A 14,163-nucleotide genomic window follows, 5' to 3' on the forward strand; every position below is an offset into this window, starting at 1 on the left:
TACAACAGATATAATAGACATTAGTCTTTGGTCAGTTACTGAAAACTGTGACTCTATTTGCAGTAAGGTTGATGAAAGGTATGGCTTACATGGACTTTAAAAACCATAATACTGCAATAAATTGTGTGCTGTGGTATAAGCAAGCTATATTGCAGTGGAATATATGAGAAGAAAAATGAGTTGTATTATGAGAATTTAGGAGAAGAAATAAAAATCAATTTACATACTGATATTTTAAATTACTTTGAAAGTCTGTAAGGAAGTACTTAGGATTTCCTATGACATATATATCCTGAGGATGGATCACAGTGAAGAATCATATTTTAGTCTATTACTAGTTTAATATGACATTGTAATAAATGTTGCTGATGAAATAAACCTGAACATTTCTTTCCCTTCAAAAATGTTGCTTATTTCCAATAAGCAGAATGTTTGATAATGCAACACCTGTTTGTATAATCTTCTCCAACTTTTGCCAAAAACCAGCATAATTTCTGATGCCAGTGTTCTGTGATGTTATCTGTAAAAATGTCTACAGGCGTTACACATCAAAAGAAAGCTTTTTGAAATTATCGGTTTTGGAGGAGCTAAAGCATCTGAAACTGGCATATTGAAACAAGCAAAGGAAAACGAAGAAAAAGCAAGGATTTAAACAAATCAGAAAATCTGGTTGTCTAGAATGTTATGCTAAGAAATTACATTTGCCAATAGAAATTATAATGGACATTATTGTCTGCCATGTTAAGATTTGCCAATAGAAATTATAATGGACATTATTGTCTGCCATGTTAAGAAAGTACCATGTTGTTATCAATCATAGAATTATAGAAAAGTTTAGATTGGAAGGCGCCTTTAAAAGATCATTTAGTTCCAACCCCTCTACCATGGGCAGAGACACATTTCACTGGGCCAGGTTGATCCAGGCCCCATCCAGCCTGGTCTTGAACACTTCCAGGGATGGGACAGTTACAGCTTCTCTGGGCAAACTTGTGCCAGTGTTTCACCCTCATGGCAAAAAATTTCTTCCTTAGGTTCAGTCTAAATCTGCCTACGTTCCCTTACACTGTCACTACTGGCCTTGGTAAAATGTCTCTGTCTCTCTTACACCCACACCCCTCCCCCCCACCCCCCACACACACCTCACTCCCCCTTTAGAGATTGAAGAGCCACAAAAAAATCTCCTTGGACCCACCTTCCCCTCCCTCTCCCCTCTCCTTCCCCTTACAAATATTGCAGGTAAAGTTGAAATTGGACTTAAGTGGTAAATCTGAAGTGAAATTGTTACCATAATTACCATAATTCAGTTTCTGAAATGCAAGTATATACATGTTCCACCAAGACTCCTCCAAGCTTTTATAGCTCCTCTCAGGTCCAAGCTTTAATGAAGTTCATACTTTTTAAATGTGGTACACATTTAATTTGAAATCAGTTGTTAATGCTTTCCTTTCTCGTAACTTTCTGAAAGCAGCAGAAATATAAAAATAAAATTATATGTTTTCTCAGGATTTGTAGCCTACATCTACTTCTTGAGATAATCATCTTATGAATGTTGTACTTTCATTTTGTGAGAAGGCTTTCACTTTTCTTATTTAAGCCTCATTTTAATTACTAGTTTGGTAAGGAGTGTTTTCAAAAGGCTAAAAGATATATAAGTACTGTAGCTTCCTATGTTTTCTAACTGAACAAATGTTGGAAGACTAATTCAGTGAAGTTTATCTTATATCTGGAAAATAATCTTGTTATATGAGCCAAAAAATGACTGCCTTATACCTGTTTTGTTTTCCTTAAAAAAATTTTCTTCCCACGGGTCAAGAGAGAAATGTATGTTTTGCAGTGAAAGTAATAAAACCTGTAGGTGTAATCTTATGGGGTTCTGCAGAGAAGCATGAATCCTTTGGTTAGCTTTTGGCACCTTGTCAGCATTGTTACCTCCTGTTTACATTCTCCAGGTTTCAAATGTATTTCATATATATTTGTCTGTATCCAGGTTATTCCTTGTTGCTTTTTGGTGTGAAATCCATTGAATGGCATTTCTTTCTAATTTGCGAACAGGACTGTGAAACATAATTTTTGTCAGCCAGTGAACTCTTCAGCAAGCAGCAACACACAAGAAAGTAATTGTAGTGTATGACATGTGCATTACTTTAAAAGAAGAAAAGGGCTGTCTTTTTTCTAAGGCTTCTATGTTCTGCAGCACAGGGAAGATGGCTATGAATGCTTTCAGTATTTTCCTGGAAATAAAAAGACTCATGCTGTCTCCACCACAAAGACAGAAGGCCCATTTTGCTGTCTTTCCCAATATGAGGGATGCCTGTAGATAGATGATCTGTATCTTCATTTTATGATGTATCATTTATCTCCTGGATAGAAATGATCTGGTAAAGGTTTCTAGCAGCTGAGAATGAAGGGAAGAATGGAAGGAAGGAATAGGATAAAAAAAAATCCTATTGGGAAACAAAGCTTGCTGCAGTTCTGTCCCTAAAATATGAAACTGGCTGAAGCAGCTGAGAAGATTCACATAAGAGACATATAGAATTTGATAACAAGGATTAAGGAAAAATTAAATCATAATCCAATCTTCTGTTCTATTACTAGCAATGTGGGACATGTTCAAGTGTGCCTATGTTTATCTGTGTCAGCAGGATGGTTCAAACTCCAGTGTTTGATACCAAGGCTATTGCTCTATCCTGTGAAGAAAGAGGTTTCTAAAGGGCAAATTGTATAGAATTAGTCAATGAGAGTCATTACACCAGCTGTGTCCTTTCAAACATCCACTTCTCTTTGGACTGCAAGGAGCTGAGTTGAGTCTATGCTAGGCACTGTCATAGTTTGAGATGTACCAAGACTTCCCTCATTGATTTAGCACTTCACTGCTGGACTTTTTTTCATCTGTTTTACAATATCCAGGAGTTAAGAGACCTTGTGCCGAAGTGGAAAACAGATTAAATTTACTCAACACATCACACTAGCCATATGCCTTTCCAGGATATAGTAGAACCAGATTAGGGAACAGTCTGTTCTCTATTTGACTTATTAAACCTGAGTAGAAGAGAAAAATAAATAGCATGAGAAAATCAACGATTCTAGAGAGACTGAATATTATCTACATGTAAAAATAGGGGAGGACTCAAAACAAAGAAGCAGTCTGGACAAGATTGTGACCTTACTACTTTTTTTCATTTAGTGAAAGTAGTTGCTTCGTGTTCAACTTTGCCTAAGCAAGCACCAAACTGATAGGACACTACTGGGGACTTGAGGGATATTTTATTTCCAATCAGTGAAGCCTAGCTGAGAGGCAGTCATTCAGCTACCTGCACTTGGACAATTCAGTGTGTGCACCTGCTTTGATGAATAGAGATTTTTTCAGCTTTCCAAAGAGGCATATCAGTTTCAAGTACTTTCAAACTGGAGAACTCATTAGAGTATCTGTGTTTTACTAAAATAGCATGTTTCATTGGCCCAGTGTTTCCTGTGGAATATTTTGGGTTTCAAGGTAGAAAGACACACATAGTCCTAGAATCAATGGCCATTATCTATTTTAGCTGCTGATTTAGGATAATCTGAAGGCTGTACTGCCAAGCTTGTAGAAACCTTCTGATGAGGAAAGGGTCCGGGTCACTTGTGGGATGGAGAAATCATGTGTCTGAGCAGGGATCTGAATCTTTTTCACAAGAGACTGTCTGTTGTGATGAATCCTTTGTCACTTGTGGAGGTTAAAACTGTACATAAAAAGTATTGTATCAGTTCTGGGGTGGGGTTGAGGTAGAGACGGGAAGGTATTTAGGCCTCAAGTATTTCCCATAGTTTAAAGGGTGTTTTTCCTTGCACTACTGTGATTTTAGTTTTCTGACATATCCTCTGACTGTCAAGAACAAGGAGGATAGATATAGCAGTCTTTGTTACATTTGTGAAAGGCATTATCAGACAAAAAGTTTGTAGTTCAGAAGGGATTTTGGTGTGAGGAGTGCTGAAATTCATTTCTGTGTAACTATGAACCATTGTAAAAAGGGACCTTTATTGTCCTGTAACTTCGAGTGAGCTACCACTGTGAGACACATGAAAAATTATTCAGACCTCATATCTTATTAAACTGAACTACTTTGTTGCTCCTTATTTTTAGAGCATGTAGTTCTGTAAAAGTTACAGGTAGTTATGTTCCCAGAATAATAAAAGTACCCAGAATGCACATCCATAAAACATCATTGTACTCTTGTCGGGAATAAAAGAAGGTAAGAGTCAGACAAAAGTCAAACCAAGTTTGTATGATATCCTGTTTGCTAGACTTGGGTTTCATTGGGCTGCAAGAATGGCGATTCCCAAGAAGGGAAGGATTAAATGCAAGAAATATTCCTGTCCTATAAACAGACTCTCAGCCTTCAAATTATCACAAAAGTAGTAGGGTTTGTTGAGCTAGGACAAGGGGTAGTGGTTTTAAAATAGAAAGGTTGATTCAGACTAGTACTAAGGATTTTTTTTTATGATGAAGGAGGTGAAGCATTGGAACAGTTTAGCCAGAGAGGTGGTAAATGCTCCATGCCTGGAAACATTCAAGGTCAGGTGCTCTGAGCAACCTGATCTAGTTGAAGATATCCCCGCTCACTGCAGGGGGCTGAACTAGAGGTCCTTTAAAAGACACTTCTGACCCAAACTATTCTATGATTACAGTAGAAAAAGGAATTAGACTCAGAATGTCATGGACAACTCAGCCTCCAGCTGAGAATGCAATTGTGTTAGCCTATTAAATCAGATAGAAGTGCACATGCACACAATGTGTACGTGTAAGGATATGTTCAAAGCCTTTCCCTCAAGGCTGAGCAAGTGTCTCAAAACTCTTCTTTCTCACTGGGTGTATTAAAGAATAAGTTTTAAGGGGATCCATGAAAAATGGGATCGCTGAGTATGAAACTCTTTAAAGACTATAATCACTCTTTGAAAATTGTCCTGTCAGAAAACTCCCAGTTCACGGTGTTCCCAGTGTTGATATTTCAATAACTATAGTGGCTGGTTCAAAAACACAGAAATCATTAGAAATAAACCCCATTGCATATGAAGTGTAATTGGCAATATGAAATTACTGTGATTTGGATTTTCTAAAATAGGCTGTTGTGCTAGTCAGCAGTTAGCCCACAGAAAATAAATTAGATGTAATGATATATGTAATGAAAAATACCTGCCCTGAAACCCATAGGATCTTAATTTTTCAGTGTATGATGAGATTCAGAGTTGTTTCACTTACATAGCTTAGTTGAATGTAGACCTTCAAGCTGACATTGACACACTAAGAGAAACCTCTTCAGTAAGATGCTGGCACTGTGGCACCTCTTATTGCTAGAAAGATCATTGAGATCTACTATAATGTATAGATTTGTTAATGCTACTAATAAAGTAATGCATGTATTTTATCCTATAACATTTGGAGCTTTTTCCTTTTTATCATGTCACTCTTACACTGAGCCATGAGAGAAAGACAAGTCTTAGAACTTGAGTACTTGATAAGAAATAAAAAACCCAAAATATATTTAAATGCCAGGTATTGGTACAGAATTGTATGGGTGAGGCTTAGGTAGCACTTAACTGCCATGACATGGATTTAAAAAAAATGGTAAGGCTTCAAAAAGAATGTTTATCTATAATGGAACTTTCATATACAATACAGTTTTTAAAATTTATTGCTTACAATAATTTCAGTTTTGAAAATCCCAGCGGGAAACATATTCCTGTTTAGGAACAAAAATACTTTTGCTTTTGGATGTCACTTAATTAAATGCTTAACCCTAAAAGTCACTGCTGTACCAGTTTGTTTGGAGATCAGTCAGTTTGGTTCAGGGAGAGACAGACATGCATTGGTGCTTTCTGCATGTGAACATGCATCTGTACAGAGGTCTACAGAAGTCTGGAAAATTGTTAGTATTTTGGCTATGCTTCTTTTTTTTTGGTAGTATTTGGCATAGTATTTGCATTTCTGAACAATTATACAGTTAGTTAATAAGGTCGTTCAGAATCCATGGTCCGTGTTTTTTTCTTACCTAAGGTTGCTTTAAGTGAGAGGGCACAGTTTATTTGTGGCCTCTAAGGAGAGAGTATCTAATGGAAAAACTTTGTAGGCTGAAAGACATTAAAAATGTTTGGCTATAATAGTGCACAACAGTTTATTATATCTCTACTTTTCTGCCAAGGGCCAAGTCACCCAAGGGCACTTCATAAAAAAATGATGATCTGAAGCTGACATTGCAGACAGACTTACCATTTTATCTTCAGGTTAATGTGATAGTGTTGGCCAGTGCTTAAAATCATGCCTGACAACAATGTCACTGAATCATCTGCAAAGGCACTAATCATTTTTTACTTCAGTATCTTTTTTAATATAACAAAGATTACTGAGAGATTTCATACTTAACACAGAACTGTAAAATATTTTTTCTCATAATATGGCTAATAAAAAATACTTTCCTAAGACAAAATAACTGTTGAGCAGAACTACAATTAGTATTGGTGATATACTAGCTGAATACTTCATCAAACAAATTTCTGTCTGCTGTTCTTATGGAGTGGTCGTTGGCATTTTATTTTATGGTATTATGTAATACCAGAATTACCTTCTTTTTGTAGGTGATAACAAAAAATAGACAGACTCTCTCTGAAATGCCAGATTTTTGCTTTCTATCTATAGGGAACTGCGGTCTTCTGTGAGATAATTTCATGGTTCCTCAATTTTCTGATTTCTTTGTTAGGACCATGACATATTAATAACTTTATTGTGTGCCAACAGAGCATTGTGATTAGAATTCAAAAGCAGGATGGAAAACAAACAAACAAACAAACAAATCAACCTCCCAACACCCTCAGGAATATTCAAACATCACTATGGAAAACTAATTTTTTTTTCCAGCTTGGAACTCACAGACTATATAAAAGATTCTGTTAGATTCTGCATTATGCTGCTGTCAGTTGAGCCGTGCTGCACACACTGTTGAATCACCATGTGGCATATTGGTGTAGAGGCTTCTGTCTGTTAAAATAGATTACACAGGGCTAACTCTATTGTCATTCCTGTTTTCTTGTCCAGGCATACTGTTTTTTTTCTAAAAATGTGTTTGCTGCAGCATCTTTGTTACTTTTATAAGAATGAGGTTTCATGAATATTATGTTGTTTCTACCACCTACTCTTAAGATTATGAAGCCAGCAGGAAACAGTCATACTCTGCTATAATTAAAAACAACCGAATCCAAGGGTCCTTTTGATGTTCCCTTCCACCCTGTACTCTTAAGATAGCTGCTTTGTTTTCCTTCTTATATTGAATCAATATAACATTAATTTTTATGTTGTTTCTTTTCTTCCCCAGATGTACATCCAGACAACAACACTTACTATCTCCATGAGTTTAAGTGCTTCTGTGTCTCTGGGCATGCTCTACATGCCCAAGGTTTATATTATAATTTTTCACCCAGAGCAGAATGTTCAAAAACGGAAGAGGAGCTTCAAAGCTGTGGTGACAGCTGCTACAATGCAAAGCAAACTGACACAGAAAGGAAACGACAGACCAAATGGAGAAGTCAAGACTGAACTGTGTGAAAGTCTTGAAACCAACAGTAAGTCATCTGTAGACTTGGTCAAGAGTGGCAGCACATCTTAATAGATGTACGTTCACAAGAATGCACTTTCTTTTAATAATAAACTTAAACTTATTTCTGTTGCTTGTTCTGCATGAATCCAGAGATGTGTCAGAATTCATGTACTGCTGAATGCAGGAATGTCTAAAGCTGTTTCAAAGAAATTGATTTTCACAGGAGGCTAGTAGAAAAAGAAAAAAAGCACAAGCAGATTTTGAAACGCCACATCTTTTAAAAATTGTTTGTTTTAGCTAGTGCTATTTTGATGTGTTGTACATTGCTGTGCCAGTGGTCTGTCCTGACAGTTCATGAGGTGTATTTATGGTCATCATTGTATATTCAAAAGTCAAAGGCTGTTGAAAAAAAACGATAATGAAAACAGCTAGCATTGTTTTTATTTTGCAGTCAGGTATGGAAGTGAAAATAATGCTTTTTACTTTTCTACCTTAATATTTGTTGGATTGTTCATTTATCACAACTCATGAGTAACGCTTCCCAGCATAATGCTTCCCATCCAGGCTTTTGTTCTGGTCTCACTCATCTTGGTACAAAATCATGATAATTTGTGTGAAGCTTAATCATTACATGTTCTGATATATCGTAGGTTTTTAATGGGAAAAAATTTATTTCCCATGTCAGGAAAGTTCTTGAATCTTGCTACATCTCTAAGTTGCTCTGGTATAGGAGAAAACAGAGGTTACAGCTCCCATTCCAGCACATGACATATCATTTTATAAACTGGACTTCATAATAATAATAATGATCAACTATGAGCAAAGACATTAACCTTGTACCCAGTGCTTAGAAATGGAGAACTTTTTTCTTGATGTCACATTAGATGGGCAGCAGCTGTGACAGCTAAGCTTTTCAGTGATTTTACTGCAAACAACATGGTTTAATTTTAATTTTTATTGCTTTTGGATGATATTGGTGTTTAAATAGTACTGTTTTGGTTAAGGACATTGACAAAAGGCAGGACCAAGTTTGCATTAAAATACTGTACTTTTTTTTCTGAAAATTTAACCCCCCTACTGAAATCTATCAGAGTTTGCCAGACTGAAGACTATATAAAAATAGGCCATAACTCTATGATACTGTATTATACCATGCTTGCTGATGCATGGAGGATACTGAGTACAAACTGTTCCACTGGAAAAACTCATGACCCTTCAAAATGTGTAAAACTGCTAAGGTGAGCTATGGGGTTATGCAGCTTCAGATTGAGACATGTAACAGAAGACAACAAGAAAGGCATAGAATAGGAATATGAAGGACTCAGTAATTTTACAATTCTTCAGAAAACTTAGAAAGAGAACAAGAAAAACAGACATAGATTTTGCTGAGTGTACAAAATCATAAACTTCCAAGGAGAGGATAAAGCAGGGTTTTCACAGTAGGGTGAGAAAGAGTGTCAATAAGAAAGTCTTGGGTATCTGATGTTTATCTACTGTACTTAATTAAGAAATGCTGCGACTGGTATTCCTTAAACTAAGATTATGCATAATTCATAGAAACAGATGCTACTGGAAGCAAGTCTGCTTCTCAAATAGTCCAAGAGCACAGGGTAATGCTTATTTACTGTGTTCTAAACATGACTTCAACAGTAACACATCTGTATAATTCTGAGCTCACTAGGAGTATATCCTGACCAGGTTCTCATCCATCATAATGTTTCATAGGCAAAAATTCAGTCAAGTCATTTGCATTCCAGAAAGCTCTGCCTATGTAATTGAGTTCTAGGCCTCCCTGAAACAAAGTCTTTATTGTCAAAGACATTGAAAGTTCCTGTGAATTTTAAGTGCACAATGCAGCATAGGTCCTTTTCACTGTGTTAATTGTAAAAACTTCTTGACACCACAAAATTTCTTCTTACACTGACTCTATGTGAGATGGATCTTTCTTTTCAGTGATAGCATATGAAACTGATTGCAAAATAACAGTCTACTTCTAGCATACCAAAAGTGGGCAGTGGTTGTTTCCCCCCATTTACCAAGCACAAACACTAGAAATGATGATGCAGTGCTCATAACTAGGTGAGAAACAGGATGAGATAGCCACATGATCCCTTTTGCTTCCCATCCAGAGACAACTCTGCTCTATCTAGTTTGTCCTGTACCATGTAACCTATGTTATTCTATGTTGTCTTCCACATGAATATGTTCATGGGTTTATTTGTGGCAATATGTCCATATTCAGTGAAAAACAAATTGTTTCTGGGAAACAGGATAAAAAAAAAAAAAAAAATCCAGGTATGGTTACAGAAGGCAATGACAAGTACATTAAATGAATATAGGTCAGATCACAATAATCATTCTACATTGCTTTTTTTTTTTTTTTCTTTTTTTTCTTTTTTTATTTTTCATTCCAACAGCAAAGTAGTAACTGGTGCTGTAAAGGAGTGTTTATTCTCAGAAATATTTTGAGCCAAGTCTGTTACTATTTCTGGCCATCTAGGTTTGTCAAATGTGGTTCATGCCATTATTGTGAAATGCTAACAGTCTGAAAGAGCAGGACAGCTGCTGAAGCATTCAGGTCCCCAAACATTAACTCTAGACTTATTCCACAGAACTAAAAAGACAAATGCAATATTTATAAAGTAAAAAACCAAAAACACTGTTTGGAGATGAGATTAGTTTTAATTTATTTCAAACTACTGTCTACATTAAATACCTGCATTATAATTTTTTAAAGTAACAGTACTCAGAACTCAACTGAATAATTTTTGTTTCTTGATCAACTCTAGATTAATTCTATCAAAACTATTTAATTCTCAGGTACACAACAAAGTTACAGCAATTTAATTTTATCAGCTGAGGTGTGGAAACTGCTATTTTTGAATTTTGTATTGTATTCTTGCAAATGTCCTCACATAATTCAGCTTCCTGAATTGTGATAAATCTGATTATATTACATTGCTTTGGGCTAAAAACATGCACATGTAAAGTTATCACAGAACTCAATTCAGCTCATACAGGATAATGTGGTAATCTAACTTAACTTGATCATGTATCTGACCTTACTTTCAGGGAAAGGGGAAAAACAAGTTCTCATCTTTCTATCCTTTTGTTCCCAAGTGTGCAGAGTTTGCAGATGAGCATTTTTCTGTTATTTATTAGCTGGGAAAAAAATCCTTCTATGCTTGAAGATCCTGATGCCATTTCATCAGTCCTGCATTATTTTGAGTAGGAGCTCAGCAGGCCAAAAGAAAAAATAGAATCCTCTCAGAAATCCAGCTGTGGGAGCATGAGAGAGTTCAGACGGGAGCAGTACATCCCATTTGAAAGATCTGAAAGATGTAAATTAGGCTAGACTTGCTTCAAGTGTCCCAATACATGCAAATAAAGCTATTTCATGTTGGTGCTAGAATATTGTGATCAACTATAAGAAAGACTTGCTTTGTGTGCCAAAAGCAGTCCTTTCATGAACTAGTTTTTTCTAGACACAAAGTACTGGAACTACCTGTGCAAGTGAAAGGAAGATTCCATTTCACACCTTTCATTTCATTATTCATGGTTATATATATATTCTTAGGTAAAAGGATTATAGTAATATGTGAATTAAATAGTCTGGCTCTGTTGTGTCTTAAAAAATAGCAAATGCACTAATTCCAATTGCTCAGAAAATCTAAGAAAATGAGAGAAAAATCAAGAAGTAAACTTAGTCATACTAACCACTATTAATTTGTATCCATTTGGTGATCCTTTATTTAGTTAAATCTATGATGCAGAAGAGAGGAACTGTAATTTCTCAGTTTCTGTAGTCTGTTCTTCACAAACCATCAGATTGTTGGGCTGAATTTAGGAGTTAGGCTGAAGAATGCTTTTCCTATTTATCTCAGCTGTTCTCACCAGACCCTATATAGAAAAAAGAAAGAAATTGAAGAACGGTATGGAAATAGAGTATTTGAATCTATAGACAAGGAAACTTTTTGCCATCCTGCTATTTTCATCTTGCCAGCTGCAATATTCACTATCATAAGCAGAACATGTCTGTAGCAGACAGAATATAAAACATATTTAGAAAGTCAAATTCTTCTTTATGCAGTGTAACATAGACCTTATTATAGAGAAATAAGAGACTCAGTCCCACATCAGTCTGAATTTCCATGTACCAAACTGATTTAAAATTATACACCTAAGTATGAGACCTGATGTAACCACTTTTCTCCTCCAACCATTACATTAACCTTGAGTGATATGACTTGAGTCATATTTTTATAGCATATTTTTTTATATTTCTTAATAGCAAGGATGTAAGGGCTAGAACCTGAAACAAACTTTCTTAAAAGATTCCTAGTTGTTCAGTTTTTCAGCAATAGTATAGCTGTTTAATTCTCTCAACATATTGCCTCATTCTGAACAAGGAGTATCAGCTTTGATCAAAAGAAGACATGATTAGCTGACCATCAACATAAGGAGACCATAATTTTCTCCAGCTAATATGTTCTGTAGGGACTATCTGCTCAGTTTCTCTAATTTGGAGAGGGTTAGGCTATGTTCCTTTCAAGGAGCATAAGTCTCATTTTGGATGGATAAACCACCACTAACTGCCATGTTGTCTTCAAACAGTAGAACAGAAAGAAAAATCCAGTCTCTAAAGTAAAAAAAAAAAATTATGTAGAACTCAGACAAAATAATACCAGGTGTTGAAATTCTGTTGTGGGTATGCTGAAACCACTCATCATTTTACCTCTGCTTTCCCAAGTCATAAACAAAATAAGTGGTCATAAACACAGAAATTGGAATCCAGTTTATACACTGCTTATATACATCCTTAAACATTCTTTATTCCATAAACATGGACCATATTGCTTGGAAATATAGTAGGACATTGTCTGAGTTCAAATGCTAAATATGTTTTTTTTCCTCCTCTCTTGATTCTAAAAATCCTGATTTTTTTTGTTTTTGTTTTTGTTTTTGGTTTGTTTCTTTTTCTTTTGATTTACAGCCTCCTCTACCAAGACAACTTATGTCAGTTACAGCAATCAGGCAAACTGAGCAGGGATGAAATGCACTGGAAGATCTGCAGGACTGGATCTTGCAAACATAGACTTTACCACCACCAGAATTCAGTCTTGAAAATATCAGTAGTCTACATTCAAATCAATAGTCAGTCTCCTAAAGAAAAAGGATTAAACAAAAGCAAAAGGCAAAAAGAGACAGGGGAAGGAAAAGTCCAGTTTTATAACATAGTGTCAAGCTTCTGAACTGTTCACTCACAAAAGGAAGCAAATCACAAAAGGAAAACAAATGTTAGCTTGTGAAAAAAAAAATGCTGTTGAAATAAATCATGTCTGATGTTATATTTGTAAGTACTTTTTTGTGATTGTGACAATTTCCTTTCCTGTCCTACATTGTTCAACTCGTAAAAGAAGATGAGTTTGTTTCTTGTGACGGCTGACTGAATTAAGTCCTGGGTTATGCTAAAAAAATGCAATGGTCAATGCATGCTAATTTTTATACAAAATAATTTATTTCTAATAATAAAGGAATGTTTTGCAAATGTTGAGACTTGTTTTGTTGCAGTTTTAAGGAAAAAAGTCCTTACACTGTTGTCTATTGTTTGTTTAGAATGTGCAGTAAAGGTGGGTGTACAAATAAAATAAAAATCATGGCATCAGAAGAATGCAGTGTAAACTCTAAGCATGTGTGTATGTATGCATGTATGTGTGCACCTGTGTGTGTACATACGTGCATGCCTGCCTGCATGCGTGTGTGTGTGTACTCTGCAGTGTGTGAATTTATTTGTTCAAAGCTTTGTGACTATATTTTCTAATGGAAGGATTTTTCCCTCTTACCCTCAAAGTAAGTTCATTTTATATGTTTGTAAAGTAAAGGAGTCCTGATAGTAATTATTTTGTATGATTGTATTATATTTTTGAGTCTCCACTAATAATTTTGATCCTTTTCATTTCTGGAACTTACAGTTTGTAAGACTTTATGACAGCTAGACTGGATTAAGCTGAAAGTCTATTCAGCCTAGTATCCTGTCTCTGACAGGAGAATGTAGCAGATGCATATCTCAATAAAGGTGACTTTGAAATAACAGAAGAGAAATCAATGGAGAATTTGGAAAGCAGTAGCCTAGTGAATATATGTACTATTGCCTTATAAACACTTACAAATCAAAGAAATAAATGCCAATCTGCAATCTAATCTTCCTCATATCTAATGCCCATCATTGTGTGAGGTTAAAAACAACTATGCAAAGAGAAAGAGAAAATCACATTTATATTTATCATGTTAATGAACCCCTCCAAATAATTTAAAAAATACAGATAGGGACTGTCCCATTTGTTACTATTCCTGTGATGGATGTTCTGTAAGACTTTTTCACTCCATACAGTTCTTGCCATTCATCAAGTCAATGGGTTCTAACATGCAGCTGATTATTAAATGTTATGTCTTCTGACTTAGCCTGGATGGCTCCTTTTGATTTTATCCTCACAGCAGATGTATTTTTGTAATATATCTTAAGGGAGCTGTAGTCGGTCCTAAATTACATGAATGAAAGTTGAAGTATCTGAAACTGAATCTCTTTCTATTACAGTGC

At 35.5% G+C, this 14,163-nt stretch overlaps 1 protein-coding gene across 5 annotated transcripts in view; it reads left to right on the top strand.

The window, feature by feature from the left end:
• Positions 1–13,762, top strand: part of GRM8 (glutamate metabotropic receptor 8) — a 310,552-nt gene extending 296,790 nt beyond the window's left edge. For 4 of the 5 annotated variants that reach the window (XM_012568966.5, XM_072920901.1, XM_030256506.4 and 1 more), the window contains 2 exons: positions 7,344–7,590; positions 12,559–13,762. In XM_012568966.5, coding sequence (XP_012424420.3) covers positions 7,344–7,590; positions 12,559–12,608 — 297 coding nt within the window. In that variant the 3' untranslated portion in view covers positions 12,609–13,762. Of the gene's footprint in view, positions 1–7,343; positions 7,640–12,558 lie in introns of all 5 variants that reach the window. The other variant, XM_072920891.1, reaches the window with a different exon arrangement.
• Positions 13,763–14,163: the final 401 nt, after the last annotated feature.

The sequence above is a fragment of the Taeniopygia guttata genome, chromosome 1A (genome assembly GCF_048771995.1).
Source record: "Taeniopygia guttata chromosome 1A, bTaeGut7.mat, whole genome shotgun sequence".
Taxonomy (NCBI): domain Eukaryota; kingdom Metazoa; phylum Chordata; class Aves; order Passeriformes; family Estrildidae; genus Taeniopygia; species Taeniopygia guttata.